This window comes from Equus quagga, chromosome 1, assembly GCF_021613505.1.
Source record: "Equus quagga isolate Etosha38 chromosome 1, UCLA_HA_Equagga_1.0, whole genome shotgun sequence".
NCBI lineage: Eukaryota > Metazoa > Chordata > Mammalia > Perissodactyla > Equidae > Equus > Equus quagga.
In genome coordinates, this window is record NC_060267.1 from 185770523 (window position 1) to 185786990 (window position 16468).

General features: G+C 50.2%; 1 protein-coding gene across 21 annotated transcripts in view; it reads right to left on the reverse strand.

The window, feature by feature from the left end:
* Positions 1–16468, reverse strand: part of PLCH1 (phospholipase C eta 1) — a 210713-nt gene that overhangs the window by 13233 nt on the left and 181012 nt on the right. For 16 of the 21 annotated variants that reach the window (XM_046647044.1, XM_046647063.1, XM_046647100.1 and 13 more), the window contains 7 exons: positions 15799–15960; positions 10515–10871; positions 7687–7781; positions 4850–4947; positions 1812–1991; positions 1615–1722; positions 501–625 (listed from right to left, as the gene is read on the reverse strand). In XM_046647044.1, coding sequence (XP_046503000.1) covers positions 501–625; positions 1615–1722; positions 1812–1991; positions 4850–4947; positions 7687–7781; positions 10515–10871; positions 15799–15960 — 1125 coding nt within the window. The remainder of the gene's footprint in view (positions 1–500; positions 626–1614; positions 1723–1811; positions 1992–4849; positions 4948–7686; positions 7782–10514; positions 10872–15798; positions 15961–16468) is intronic. The other 5 variants (XM_046647157.1, XM_046647149.1, XM_046647133.1 and 2 more) reach the window with 3 other exon arrangements.

The following is a 16468-nucleotide window of genomic DNA, read 5'->3' on the forward strand; positions in this document are numbered from 1 at the left end:
GGTGACAGGTGAAAGCTCGGGAGGAGAGGAGGCTGTGCCACAGAGGAGACACCCCAACATCAGGCTGCAGCTGAGGTGACGAGCGAGCATGGGGCCAAGGGGTGGCCAATGTGCAGTGGAGGCGAGGTCACAGGGGGTGAGGGATGCAGTGTTCCTACTAACACCTAAACGGTTCTCTGCACCTCGACTTTAGCCCTGCCTGTGTTGGCCTTGCACTGTGAGTGGGACTGTGTGCACGCAGCCCTTGAAACGGATGGCACACTGCCCCCCACGAGGAGCCACATGGGCTTCGAAATACATCAGTCAGTACTTGTGAGCTGCAGTCAGTACTCGTTATGAACATATGCATACACGCACGCACACACACACGCACACTCACACATGTACGCACGCACACATGTGCACACACATATGCACGCACACACAGAGCCCTCAAGACACTTTAGACAAAATGGAAACCAGGAAATAATCACCTAGCGCCCTTGGTCACACGCGCTTACCTCGCCTCGGTCCCCAAACATGGAGTCTGGGGGTTTGGGGAGCTGCTGCCCACTGATCACCTTCAGGACGAGCTGCTTCTTGGGGTTGGCGGGAAGCGGATCACCAGAGAAAGGGTTGAAAGTACCTAAGCCAAGTAAAGCCAAGGTTAAACTCTGACTGGCAGCGTGAGAAACACACACACACACGCAGGAGCCCCATAAGCTTGCAGAGCAAAGAAACGGCAAGTGCTGAATTCCTAGTGTCTCTCAGAGCAAAGACATGGTCACCCAACCATCGGCATGGCTTCTGCCTGAAGACAGTGCCAGCTGGCACCTCCACGCAGTGGTTCTCGTTAGGACCCAAGCTCCCAGAGGCCAAGGAATGGCCCATTTAGAGCAGATGTCTGCCACACAGTCATCGCCACGGCATGGGGGACAAGGACATTTTACGTGAATGTCAACAGAACAGAGAAGCAGAGTGGTTGCTCAGATTCAAATAATTTTCTAACCTAAACTATCTTGGGGGAGACTGAAGACAACCAACAGGAAGACCTGCCACTGAGTGAACAGTCGAGCAAGGAGACATGCAAGATGTGAAACGCTGAAGACATGTCGTCATCTGAATTGTTAAAAACACAATTTGGAAAATTGTAAAAGGATTTTAATGAGCAGAACCAAGAGAAAGTGTTTTGCCCTAAAACGGCACTATCTTTTCTCTTTGCTAGCTGTTCTGTCACGGGCCCACACTGACTGACACAGCTGAGGGTGTCGTTTCGGGGGATTTTAAGTTTTCGGCTGGTTTCAGACTCACTTTCCCTGAGAGAGCTCCTGTGCACAGGCCTCACGCCATGCAGTTTACGAGTTACGCCCCATGAACATCATGCTGGGCACAGATTCCAGATGACAGTCCCCTGCTACCCAGGCCCCTCTTCACAGGCATAACCGCAAAAGAGAACGTCCCAGATGTCATGCTCAAAACGTGCAATAGTGTGACAAGTTCTAATTTACACTCCAACATCTCAGCCTCCTTCTTTTAAAAAATCATGTTGCAAACACCGGGTGTCGCACTCTCCAGAGAGCTCCTTCAAGAGCCGCCTCCTGCTCTCAGACACAGGGCTGTGAAGCCAGCACACACCTTTGCACATCTGCTGGGGTTTGAGGACGTAGCCACAGTTGCCGTTGGTTTTGAATTTGGCTCGATTTAGCTGCATCATCCGCCCTTCAGACTGGTAGTTCAGGGCCACTGCACAAGGTCAAAGTGGGAGAGGATTAGGGAGACGCAGCACAGAGCCACAACACGCAAAGAACTGCTGCTCCGCGAGGCATACGCACCCAGCTGGCAGCCCGTGCTCCAGTAGGGCAGAGGGTTGAAGTTGCTGGAATCAATGCGGTAGGCGGAGGGGTAAACCCTTGTGAGCTGCTTCTGGTTGTAAACCATGAACTGCTCTGCCTTCTGCTGAACAACCTGATGTGCTCTTGTTTCACTGAATGACAGCACATTTCCTGTGCTTCCTGGCAGTGTTTAATAAAGAAAAAAGAAACGTGAGTACAGCAAAGAAAACACCACTCATACTAGACCTTATAACATGTCCAGCTGTACCAGGTCAACCCAGGGACACAGGCAGGGCAAAGCGGGTGAGCTCCTGACCAAGCAAGACACAGTAATTCCATTCTCAGGACTCTTCCCATTTGGGGCCAAATCAGAGCTGTGCATCTTACTAGGAGAACTGCTTATTTGTGCATCCCACATTCTCCAAGAATTCAATCACCTCACTCATCCGTGTCCATCTGGGAGCACGAAGAGGGCAGGCAGGTAAATTATGTTTTAGGTGCGTGAGTCAAACGAATATCTTTGCCAAAGATGTAGACAGTCATGGATAAATAAAACTATCTATGTAACTTATTCTGGCAACAGGGAGACAGTCATTGAAGGTATTCCTCTCAAAGGCAACATGTGAAATACGTATTAACTGATTGGATTCAAGGTCCAAGAAAATGAAGGAAAAAATCCAGTTCCAAAAAAGAAAAACTGAGTTTTAAAATTAATTTAAATAGATTTATGGAATCAGTCAAAATCTGTTGGAAAAAGAAAATAATGGAGAAAGAGCTCGAAAGAGCATTATAAAGAAATAAAGCTTTGGCACAATCATCAAGCTCACCAGGTTTATAAATAATGGAAAAATACTGAGGTAAAAGACCAGGAAGCAGATAGTAAAGTTTCTGCTTGGACTTTCATCAGGGTGGTCAACCCAGGGCCGAGGAAGCTGCAAGTTTGGGGTCATGATGGGGTCAACGTCCAAATGCCCCACCTCCACCCTTTTCTCCCATCCCATCTCTCATTGTAGACACAGTCTTCAATGCTCCCACCACACCCACACCCCCACCAAACACCCACTCCCCACCCCAAATGACCTCCCCTGCGGCTTCTGGACCCACTGAAAGACGGCAGTCTAGGGAAGATCCAGACCTGCGCGGAGCTTCGGTTTCACTCCAGCATGCATAGCAATGAGCCAAGTGTGTCTGCCCCCCGCCCCGGGGGGACACGGCCCTTGAAACCAGGGGCTGACTATCGTCTTGCTGGGCCAACTGGGCCTGAACTGTATGCGGACGGTGCGTGTTCAGTGCACACAGTCTCCCAGGGCCCCTTGTCCTTCGGTTGTGCACACTTGGATATTAAACATGGCCAAATGACTGACGGTTCCCCCCTCCAGGGTGGGAACTTGAACAGTCACAAACTCAGGCAGAGGCAAAGGGAGCAGGGAATTACAGGTTCAAGCTGAAGAATCCCCTCATCTTGACTTTCTCCTTATCATACATATTTTATTGACATATTGACATAACACAGTTTACACGTCCTGAGATGCTAAGCAAGACCTCTGCAGATTGTGGTGGACATGCTTTGAACATGAGAGCAGACAATATCACAGCCTTTTTCTTTTTTTTTTCTGAGGAAGTTTGGCCCTGAGCTAACGTCCGTGCCCATCTTCCTCCACTTTATATATGGGACAGCTGCCACAGCACAGCTTGACAAGCGGTGCATAGGTCCGCACCCGGGATCCAAACCAGCGAACCCCAGGCCGCTGAAACAGAGTGCGCAAACTTAACCACTGCCCCACCAGGCCAGTCCCAAGATCACAGTCTTTCTGACGAGCCACATTCAGATGGTGGAGCCCTGTGGCCAGCACCACTGTTTTCCCTATCCCTCGACATAAATATGCACGCTGCGTTATCATCAAGTTGCTCTGCATTAGGATAAGCCACGAATTCATTATCTACTGCTCATTTTGTGGTTAAAAACAAACCCACACACAAAAGACAAAAACAGCTAAATTTCAAGAGCCAAGTAGGAGTAAATATTATTCCCACTAAGCTAATACAATTATGCTTTCCCAAGGCCTTTATCAGAAACTCTACTGCTCTAAACCAAATGCACATTTAACTCCACTAAACCACTGCCTGCGCCTCTCTGAGCCGTGGGCAGTGAGCCCAAGAACGTGCTGTTCACCTGCTAGGCCAGTGACAGTGTCTCCTGTTCTCACAGGAGAAATTAATTTAGACTTTTTATAACTGTCACCATTTGAAGAAAGAATCAACACCAAAGGCAAGAAAACCTGCAGACAGAAAAAGATACCCTTGTGGAGCGGGGAGAAAGGACTGCCAGAGGATCCAGAGGTCGTGGAGGTCGCAAGGCTCAGGACACGCTGCTCCCTGCCACCAGGGGACAAGGACACAGGCTCTGACTCCACCTCAGCTCCACCAGAGTCAGGCCCAGACGGAGCGCCACAGACACGGTTTCCTTCTGAGGCGCTCACTGACTGAACGGATTCAGACCAAAGGAAGAGGGAAAGGAAAGGACCAGCTGGGAGTCCGGGGAAAGAGCAGCGCGAGCAGGACTCTCAAGACACAGCGACGGCGGTACGAACGGCAAGAGAGGCAACACCTCTGAAATTTCTGCTTTTTGTTAAAACGTCAATCTGTGGGTTAAATTATTTCCATCACAGTCAAAATTTCCAATGAGAAAATAGGGGCTTTTCGAAGAGTTATTTTAGCCAATTAATTTCTTCCTTCCCCTGGTCGCTGGCACTGGCATGGGCACCTGTGAGCTGGGGAGACCTGTCTGCTGCTCTTGTCTTTGCACAGTAACCACGACCTCCCTGGCCCTCTGGTCACTCAGGCAACCACGGTAACCAATAATCAACAGAGCCTCCTGTGTGCTCAGCATCGCACGGGTGGGCAGTCTCCAGACAAGCAAGGAGGATTCGACCCGGTTCCCGGAATTCGTGATGGCGCCCGACAGACAAGAGACAAGTTAGCAGTTGACAAGGAAAGGCCAGGAATGTTCACGCAGAGGAGAAACACTGAGTCCTCACCATCGTCCATGATGTCCTGGGCTGCCACAGAGTTTGTGTACACAACCAGATCTGAGAGCTCTCGGCACAGCTTCATGGTTTTCCTCCGGCGACCAAGCCTGTGAAAACACATCCCGACTTAGGAGGTTTCAGAGCTGAAGAGGCTGGGGTTTTGTCCCTCCGCTCCCTCTCCCAGATCCAACAGAGCCAGGACCAGAAGCAGGCACAGGTCCCAGCTCAGCACCCACCCGTGATTTATTCACCACTCAGCCAGGAATCAGTTTCTTCTCACGTGTTTGTGAGTTCCTTCGTGGGGGCTGCCTCCCACTGCTCCCGGGCTAGGGGGCAACACCAGAGTTCTCAGGGATCTGCTCTGCTTTGGCAGGAGGAAACCTGGACTGAAGTATAGAAACACTGCCGTGTGGGTTGTGAGAATCTACATCTGCAGGGAAACCTCCAAATTTCCATAGTGATTATCCTGCAGAGGGGCAATTACAACTGATTTTTAAAATTTCCTTCTCTATGCTTTTTCTATATTCTTCAACTTTCTTAAAACAAACATCCATTGCTTTGTTCTCTCTCCTATACACCACTCCTAGGATCCCCTCTACAACGCTACAGACTCTACCACTTCTCCTTGCTCCACAGACCCACATTCTCCTCACAGACACACTTCTCTCCTCTAGTGACCCCTAACTATCAGAAACTCTAATCCTCAGGAAAGGAGATACACAAACAGCCAATGCACTCATGGAAAGATACTCAGCATCACTAGTCATCAGGGAATGCAAATCAATCCACAATGAGATACCACTTCACACTCACTAGAATGGCCATAACCAAAAGCAGGCAGTATCGTGTTGGCAAGGAGGAGGGGAAAGGGGAACCTCACACGTTGCTGGGGAATATAAAACAGTAAAACTGCTTTGTCAAGACAGTTTGGCAGTTCCTCAAAAAGTTAAATGGAGTCACCACGTGACCCAGCAATTCCACTAAGTATGTACCCAAGAGAAATAAAAACACGTCCACATAAAAACTTACAGACAACAGCCAAAACAAAACAGCCAAAGAGCAAGAACAACCTACCTGTCCTTCAACTAAGAGTGGGTAGACAGAATGCAATCCGTCATATGAGGGAATATACTCAACAGTGAGAAGGACTGGAGCACCGACACCTGCCATGACAGGACGAGTCCTGAAAACCTCACACTGAGCCAAAGAAGCCAGACACAAAAGGCCAAAGGTTGCATGGTTTTGTTTATACGTAATGACCAGAAAAGGCAAATCTAAAAGACAAAGTAGGTTGGTTAGTGCCAGAGACTGGGGGTCGGCGGTGTGAGGTGGCTGCTAAGGGTAGAGTTTCTTTTTGGTATGATGAAAATGTTCTGGAGTTAGATGGTGAAGATATGGATTTATTCACCCAATGAGTACCTATCGAGCACCTACTGGGGATAAGATAGTGAACAATCAGACAAAAATCCTCACCCCAATGGTACTTATATGCATCCAATGAAAGAACTAAGGCCAAAATGCACCAACAATTCATTTTGCCAAGAAAGGAGACAGGAACATATACAGGGATAAAAACCAACATGACGAAAGAGTGCATGTTCCTAGTTATTGCATAATCAGGGAATTGTACAGCCATTGATGAAAATCTGGTTTTGTGAAGGCTAACAATTATAAATCCTGTGAGGTCATGCCTAGAAGTTACAAGTGAAACTCCAAGACACTCCATGAAACAGAGAAGTTCTGTTTAATCCTTGTCCTGGGAGGAGATTGGTTTACTGAAGTCCCAAAAGGACATCGTCACAGCTGTTCAGGCCTTGATAGCTGTATGGGCAAACCTCTGCGTGACCCCAGCACTGCATGACATGACTTCATGTGATACCTGTACCGATGTCCCGTTTGTGCAGTTGAGGCTGTCCTGGTTTTCCTCAAACGCTGCCCCTTCTGCGGCCATGTGGCTCAGAGCTGAGCCTTCCTCACACTCACATTTGACAGAATTCACAGCAGAGGGCTCCAGGAAAGTGACCCCATTTCTCTTTAATTCTCTACTACAACTACACATTGAGTTTTCCCTACCCTACCAGCAGGGACCACACATCCCTTGTGCGCTTGCCAGTCAGTTACTATTCTAGGTACAGACATTCTCTCGAGGTAAAGCTTACATGTAAAATCTCACTAGACACTGAATGCACTCCGTCCCCACAGGACCTCCGAGGTTCCGTCCTTTAGCAAAGGTGCAAGATGTGTCGGGCTGCGCATGTGCATGTTTTTGTGTATCTATCTGTGACATGATCTCCACTCCTTGGTGAGACGATGTGTAACATAGACTGCCAGAAAACCCTACATCAGATGTCGTGTCACAGTATGGCCTCTGAAATATGGTCACTTCACTCATCCCAAGTTCTGTCGCCAATAACACAGAAGACAGCAGCTAGTATTCTGAGTGCTTAGTTGACTAGGGTGTGGCTTATCAGCCTGAGTGGTTTAACTCCTTACACTGACTCCAAAAAACAGAAAGAAACGAGGAGCCTAACTTGTCCCCGTTAGAGCTGGAGGAACAGGAATTTGCATCTGGAAACTCCAGACACCTGGCTCCTCACCAGCTTATCCTCCATCTTCTCCTCTAGTCTCAGGGGAGCCTGGATGAGCTCGTGCCCCCTCTTCTCGGAAGACATGGCCAGCATTTACAGAGAGCTGGCTTGGCGCCAGGCCCCATGCATTCTCATCTTGTTCCAGGCGACCTTCGCACATCCCTTGCACTGAGCACTCCCCCTGCAATCCAATTCTCTAGACACACACAACCAAGACAGCCAAGCTGAGGGGCAGGGCCCAGGGACTCAGCTCCTCACCTGGAAAGCGGGCTGGGCTCCTTGCTAGGAGGCTGCTGTGCGTCCTCCTCGTCATCAGTACCGTAAGATTTAGACCGTGATTTTGTGGTTTTCTGCTGGAAAAATCACAGAAACTTAACAACAAAGTCACTGCATCAGGGACATCTACCACACACAGACAAGGGATTGGTTTTAAAACACACACACATGCACAAGGATGGTAACTTAGAGGAACAGAACGGACCACATATTGCAGCCTGTGTCACCACTGACAAAAAGCATGTTACGGCCGTGATTACACTAAAATACAAAGGCAAAACTGATTCTCACACTCTAAAACTGGCTTCTAAGCCACACGACACACAGGTCCTAGAAAGACCTCACTAGTCAGGTATCAAGGGTCTCCATGAGGATCATAGTTGTAACATCTATTTAAATGATTATAAGGGTTAAAAATCCTCTTATATAGGAAGCTTGTGTTCCTACTGAATTACGAAAGGCAGAATTGATAAGAAAAACAAGCAGTACTTTTTGTCTAACGAATAACTACCGTCCCTGCTTTTGATCAGAATGCACTCTAATAACCATCTGCGTCAACTGCTCTGTCGAGCTTTAACCCATTTTACTTTCTAGCAGCAGAATGAAACCCACTACCCAGGGGATTCAGGTTGAAAGGCTGAGAGTAATGTGGGGTCTTCTGGACAGACTGGCTGTTAACATAAAACTTTCCAGGATGACATGGTTTCATCCCCGCCACACTGGAGACAACCCCAATATTCAGCAACATGTACCTCAACAATACAAATCATGGAAAGGGACCCCAGTAACGGCAGGAAACCTTGCCACCAAAAGTACAGCTTCCACAAACAGGGAAGAAGAGCTGTAGATGGTCTCCTGGACATGGAGGCAAGGGGCTCAGAGAGGGAAGGGCCCTCCCACATCACCACGGCCACACACTGCCTTCCAGTCTCTCACCCTCAACGGAGAAAAACAAGCTACACCGTTGGCATAAACACACTCAACCCTACTGCACTGACAGCGAGGCATCAATTTAGTCTGGAACCTTCTCAGGCATAATCTGTGCCTCGAGAACCTCGGTGCTCACAGTGGGGACCCAAGCATCCGATGACTGATGTCATTTCCAGCCGGCCTCTCACAGCTGGCAGGTCGGCTGCCCTCTCCAGCTTCCTACTGTGTTTTTGTTATGAAATATTATTAAAATAACCTATAAGTAGTCCTGTGGGCATTCATTCTTATGAGTTGAGGCATAATAAATTCTAATTCTCTAGTAGCTAAAGTACTCCCCAAAATACTTACTCTAGAAAATAATTTTAATTTAACGAGTAGTTTGTAATCAAGAAATGAAACATTCTCTAATTCCACATATAGTTAGTAATTTGAAGTATTACAATAATAAATCTAGCTTTTTAAAGTTCATTTTTAAATGTAAAATGCAAAAAGTAGAAATAAGTAATGAATCACCAACGACAGATAATATTTGGAGAAATGACGACTATTTTCTTTGCATAGTTTGGCACCTCTTGTCATGGTGACAAACCACATCACCGATTTTCATCTTACTTTCCCTGTGTGCGTGTGTTGAACTCAGCAGCATGGTCATCTTTTAAAGGCTGCATGACTGTCTGTAACATGAATGAACCTCGGTTTACCTAAGCAGTCTTTATGGGTGAACGTTTTGATTCTCTTCAGTTTTTTATTATAATGACTATTTTGTCCAGCCTTTTAATAAATTATCCTATTGATGGGGTAGGAAATTCCAGGTACAATATTCCTTAAAGCACAAGAAAAGGCCTTACAGAAACCTCAGGCATAGAGTCCACCATCCAGTAACTGATGTCTTACATGACACGTTTTATCTTTTTAGTGAAGTCTAGTGACACACGTGTACAGAAGCACACCACCCTCACTGCTCATGGGGACCTTCCGCGCAGTGAAACCCCCAGGTAAGGAAACGGGAACCTGATTCTCCCATCAGTCATCTCTTCTCCCCTCAGGCAACTCTACTCTAACTTCTACACCAGAGATTCTTTTTGCCTGTTTTGAGCTTCATATAAATGGAATAAAACTGAGTGTATTCTCTTGGGCCCGACTTCTCCTGCTCAATGGCATGTTACAAAGATTGTTTTGTTGCACGTAGCTGTAATTTTGTCATTCTCATTGGTGATTAATATAGTCCCTTATGTGGATACACCACAGTTTGAACTGTTTCCTGCTTGTCCTATTACAAATGATGCCACCATGAATACTGTTGTCTTGGTCCCATGACACACACCTAACCATGCGGCTGGTAAGGCAACACCCGGTGCAGCCTCAGCGGATCCTGTGGAGCAGGCGCCAAAGCAGCTGCTCACACGCGTTCCCTTTAGCCATGCAGGCCCCAGCTCCCGTCTTCAGTGCACCTGCTGCTGTCAGTCTCCTTGTGGTTGCAACCGTGGCAGGCAGATGTGGGCCCTTGTTGCCATTTTGACTGGCACTTCCCAGATGATAGAGAAGGCAAGCGGCTTTTCCGAGTTGGCCATCTGGAGACCTTCTTTTATGAAGTGTCATTAAGTTGCCCATTTTTTAAAAAATCAGGATGCTTGTGATTTTTAGTGATTTGTAGGAATTCTTTATGTATTCAGAATTAAGTCCTTTGTTGGGTGTGCTTTTATTGACATGTTTGATGAACAGAAGTTCTCAACTGTTAAAGTAGCTTAATGATCAAGCTTTTCCTTTTCTGGCATCCTGTCTGGAAATCTTCCCTTATCCCAGGGTCACGATGATCTTCTCCTGTTCCCCCAGGTCGCTGCATTAACTGAATTGCGCACACTCATCACCCCAGCTCCTACCTTGTATTTCCCAAAGTTGGTCATGAGGGATCGTCCGTGCGATTTCTTCCCACTTTCCTTCACATCTGGGTGCTGCGTAAACAAAGTAAATGTGAGTGTTTTTATCCTCTGCTCTTGAGTCTCCCTTAGATCTGGTGGAATGGCGGGACCCTCCCTCTGCCTCTCGGTGGAAAGCAGGCGGTCCCCCTCACCTCCTCCTGCTCCACCCGCCCCCTCAAGGCAGCTGAGTTGGTTGAAAGAGGACACTGGCGTGGAGAGGCCTGGGCACCCGCCTGGACACAGCACCCACCACGGCTCCCCAGGGCGGGTTCCAGGTCTGGGGGCAGCGCCCACCCCACAGGATGAATCCTTGAGAGCCTGAGTTGGGACAAACCGTCTTAGGTCAAAGGAGATGTAAATGTGGAAGATGGGCATCCTTCAGCGCCAGCTGTGCTGAATAAGGCAAATCCCCACATTCACTGAATCTGCTGTTTGGGATTTTAAAACATTCAAAATAGACAAAACCCAAACCCATCTATGAGGTACTAAGTCGTTGTGTTTGCTTGTTTAAGTAAACCACAGCAAAGCCCTCTGTTTCCTGGTATCACCCCCTCTGTTGCAGCCCTGGGAGGAGGGGTTACAGCCTCTGAATTGCCCTCACTGGGTTAGTTTTCCAGGTTGGAGCGCTCCCTGTGCAAGCCTGTGTCTCACTGGGGGACAGAAAGGCCACCAGGGTTCAGACCCTCATTCCACTGTCATCCTGATGCGCATGTCAGGTGGTCCCTGCACGACCTGGTGTAGGGAGAGCATGGCGCCTGCCCTCTCAGGAGCTCCCAACAGACAGAGAGAAGCAACAAATGGAGTCGACACAGGCAAGCAAAACCACATGGAATCCAAAGTCAGGGAGGGCGTCTCCACATATGCACGGAGACTCATCAACAATGCCATTCAGGGGGCCAGCCTGGTGGTGCCGTGGTTAAGTTTGTGCGCTCCGCTTTGGTGGCCTGGGGTTCACAGGTTCAGATCCTCGGCACAGACCTACACCATGCTCGTCAGGCCACGCGTGGCAGCATCCCACATAGAGAATAGAGGAAGATGGGCACAGATGTTAGCTCAGCAACGATCTTCCTCCCAAAAAAAAAAAGATGCAATTCGGGTGGGGAGTGGGAACTGAGAAGGAGCTGGGAAGGAGGGAGCTCAGAAAATGCTGGCAGGGTTGGGGTAGGAGTCACAGGGTAATCTAGTTGACTGGTTTACGTGTATTGATGGCCTCTGAAGATTTATTAAAGCCAATCGTGAATTGTTCAAAGTCCCTGGAATTAAGTCACCAGATGTGGCCACAGAAGTAGACTGCTCCCCAGGCCAGGAGACCCAGTGCTGCCACCAAGGAGCTGACGTCCTCCAGAAGCCCCTTCTCTGGACCTCAGTTTTCTCTTCTGTGAAACGAGGGAAGAACAGGCCAACTGACTTCTGAGTTCCTTTCTACTTCTGATAGCCCATCAGGCGGTAAGGAGATCACGTCACCTATTGTCTAAAACAGGGCCTTTTTAAGAGTGGGGTGAGTAACCACGCTGGGACAGTAAGGCAGGGCTGCCCCAGGCAGTGAGGTGGAGGGTCATCCTCCTCAGTGTCCACCTGCTCTGTCCCGAGGGTGACATGCAACATATACTCTCACTTAACACACACGGCCACCCCGGATGTAAGGATGATGAAACCCCGACCTCACAGACAGAAAAGGCTGAAGCAGAGTGAAGTGAGACGGCACGCCCAGGGCTGCCCAGCCAGCTGGTAACACCACAGGGGCCCTGTGTAGCTGCCTCCACTCTGGCTCTCTCCCCTCCCTGATCCCTCCGGCTCCGGACCCCTTTCAGTACCACATCCCTCACTGAAGTCACGGGTCAGACGAGGTGCTGGGAACTTGGCACGAATACAAGGGTGACAGTGAGAGCAGACTGTCCACGCTGGGCTGCAGTCTAAGGGCAGAGCCAGTGATCAGAAGACACTGAAGAAGAGCATGACGGGGAGGCTCCGGGCCCTGCGGGATGGCCCAGAAACACCACCGACCCAGACTTGAGGGTCAAGGACGCCTGCCAAGGGGATGTGATATGAAAGCTGGAGCTGGAAGCTGGTGGATGTTATCTACATGAGTGAGGAGGCAGAAGAAGCAAGCCGCAACAAGGAGCCGACACAAAGCCAGAGCTGAGGACCAGGTGCCTTCCAGGAAACAAAGACTGTGGAGTGCACGTGCTGCACACCTGCACATGGGCGGACGAGTCGGAGCTGGGGCTGCAACATGGCAAAAGGATCTTTTGGGCTATATCCTGGAATTTGAACTCTATCCCCCAAGTTATGATGTGCCTTTGAATGGTTTAAAACAGGAGAATGACATGGTCAGATGCACATTTCTGGAATACCACTGTGGCAGTGGGTCGTACAGATGGGGGACCAGAGAGGGCAGGACAGTGGGGGCTGGAAATGTCCAGTCAGGGAACAGTTATGGCATCCAGACAGCTGCCACCGGGATGCAAAGGAAGGAGCGGACTCGAACCTCCTGGAAGGCAGCGTCCTTCAGGGTCTGCTATGCTCTTCGGGCCCAAGGGATGGGAGCCTCACCCTCACTCTCTGCAGGCTCTCCAGGGAAAGGACGGACAGCAGCACAGGGTGCCAGAGCACCGAGCCATGGCCCGGAGAGGAGGCAGCGGAGCTACAAGCCACCCTGAGCTCTCAGCCCAGACAGAAGCGCCCACACACATCTGACACAGACGGTCTTCACTCGCCTGTTGAACCAGAACCACCCTTTACAAACCAATACCACAGCAGGGCTAATGCATCCATGCCGCCGCCCAGACTTAAGGGAAAGTAACAAGTAAGAAAAGCGATGAGTCTGCCTCACACATCTCTGAGCTCTTGCGGCCCCGGTCTCCCCCTGCTGGGGACGATTGCTAGGATCTCGTCCACGAACAGCGAAAGCAAGATGTGCCTCCTGCGTTTCTTCAAGACTCTCCCAGACCTGCTGTGGCACCTGCAACTGGATGATCCAGGACGGAGCAAAGACTCCACAGGACATAAGGGGAGGTGACTGGCCCAGACTGGAGAGCTCACCAAGGACTAGCAGCAGAAAGGAAGCTGGACTAACCACGGGTGAAGTCACAGACATTCGCATGGGTGAAACAAATTGGCAGGGGTTGGGTGCTTATTGCTATTTACTGAAACTTTTAAAAAAACTCAGAACTGCAGGGTGAACGGGGGGGGGGGGGGGGGTGGACACGCTGGGTGCCCTCATGCCCTCTTCTCCTCTCACGTGCAGTTTCAGAGGCCTGGCCTAGGCACCAGGTCCAGGGCTGAGTTCTCGCTGGCATCAGCAGCAAAACCCTGGACTTTGCCTGACTGCTACTCCAGGAAGGACGCGTGACCAGCTTGGGGGGCACAGTAGCTACACCGTCTACCAGGGCTCAGCACGAGCTGGAGTGCTGGATGGGGAGCCCATGCTCCACCCTCTCTGGATCTGCACAAGGACACAGCAGCTCATGACCTGTTGGCAGTCGCCCTACAGCCACCAGGGAAGGGCCAGACAACATGGAGGACCCTGGCATGTGGGGGCAGGGCAGAAAGACAGGCCTCTGAGGCCCTGCTGCACCTCTGGACCAGGTCACCCTGGAGGCCGCTCTGCATGTGAACCTGCCACTGACCCAGTGCAACGCTCTTCTCCATTATTTAAGCCACTTGGAATTGGGTTTTCTATTTGAAACTCAACAGACCCGAGGAACAGTGAGTGGCTGAACAGTTGGACTTCTGCGGGGTCCAGAGAGCAAGCCCCACCACTGGGTAGTCTCCCCCGTAGGGTCTTCCCTCCGCCTGGGGATCCCTCAGCCCAAGATCAGAGACAGTGGCAGGAAAGGCTGCCATGAGCTGAGCCAGGGGTGCACGGATCTCCTCTGGGCAAGAACAGATGCCCCAGGGCCCTCCAACGAGACCATCAGTGAACTGGCTCTCCCTTTTCCTGGCCCAGCTATAATATTTTCATCAGAAAGCTGAGCAGAAACCTCAGCCAGAGCCCAATGCGCCCGTTCATTTGATGACGGTTTATGAAGGTCTCACTGAGTCCCGAGCACCGTGCAAGCCAGAACAGCAATGGTCATCGAGAGGGACGCAGCTCCCGTCTTCACGGAATTCATAGGAAAGCTGGGAAGATAGACATTGAGCAAATAAGTGCAAGCTTGTTTTTAAAAAAGTCCAGGGCAGCCTATGGCCTAGTGGTTCAGTTAGGCACAATCTACTTCAACAGCCGGGGTTCAGATCCAGTGCTCAGACCTATACCACTCATCAGCCACGCTGTGGTGTCGACCCACATACAAAATAGAGAAAGACTGACACAGGTGTTGGCACAGGCACATCTTCCTCAGCAAAAACAAACAAACAAACCTCCAGAAAAGAGAAGCTACAACAAGCTGCCATGGACAACAGAGAGGGGACAGTTAACCTAAGCCAGGAGTCAAGGTAGGACTCATTTAGGACACTGCATTGAAGCTGGAATTTAGAAGACTAAGCAGGAGTTACCCAGAAGAAAGGTAGGCTGGGAGTGCTCTGGGCAGGAGAACCGAATGTGAGATCAAGCACATGCACAGTTAGGGCCAGTGGAACAACGGGAGGCAGTGCGAGGGAAATAGGGAATCTGAGAGTGGAGAGGCAAGGATATAACTCACAGAGGTCCCCAAAAGCCTGGTTACAGAGCCTGTAATTTATCCCAAGCACAACGGGAAGCCCTGAAGGTGCTGAGCAGCAGAGTGACAGGGTCAGATCTACATTTCAGGGCACTAGGCCTATGGCAGGGTGCAGACCAGACGGGGCACGCGGGGCTAGTAGAGCTGGAAGCCAACACCGGCCAGCCCAGGATATGGCCACCAAGAAGAAGAGGAGCAGACAGAGGGCAGCCCTGCTCAGGACATGAGGCTCCGAGGCGTGGAGGCTGACCCTGGGGCTCTGGGACTGATCTGTGGCATGGGGGCAGACCCCAGTGGTGGAGGCGGGCCAAATGTGGAGAGAGAGGTGGGCAAAGTGCTGGTGGCTCCAGCCTCCAGCTCACTTGAGCGCGCCTGGCAGGGGGAGGGGGCATCTGGGGCCCTGGCTGTCTGTCATTTTCACCCGCCCGTCCAACTGTCAGCTCTTTCTCACATCCTTTTGCGATAGGATGTTTTCATGTCTCAAGCGACTTGAGGGCAGAAATGGAAGAACTGGAGGAGCCCTGCGTAGACAGTAAATGCTGGGAAGCAGGAGGCGCCCCCTTTCCCGGGCACGAGGCTGGTACCTGTGTCAGGTGTGCGTTCAGGCCTTCATGCGTGGCCTTCAGCAGAGCCCGCACCGTGAAACTGTCAGGATCTTCTTTGTCTCGAATTTGAGATTCTTTTAACAGCGACTCCAGTTTTTTCCTGATGAACGATTCCACCTGATGCTCAGTAGTTCCGTTATTCTGCAAAGAATCAAGCAATGGAAATAATTTTCCTTACAGACAGAGAGTCCATCAGAACACCCTTATTCAGGCCAACATCGCTTCTATGGTTCAATTCCCTCTCAGTCACCTGCAAGAACGTAAGCTCACTGTGCCGTTTTGCTCCTTCCTGCACACACCCCAGTTCCACAGTCAGGGATCGCGGTGCTGCATCCGCCCTCGAGACCCTATGAGGTCTCAGTACCATTTCCATCTCAGAGATGGAGAATCTTTCGCTCAGAGAGACTGCGCTGCTCAAGGTCTCGAAGTCAGCAAGTCACCAAGCAGGACTCCGGCAAGGCCCCGACACTGTTCCCAGGACCCTGCTCCCTACTTCAACGGAAGGGGGGCGGCCAGAGCATCTGGGGCCAGGTTTTCTCTGTCCAAATGGGCAGATCTGAGCAAAAGACGCTATTTAAAACCAACCACTTCCTTCACTGAGGGGAGAAGAATGCTATGGAAACCTCTGGAGCTGAGGACTATCCTAAGA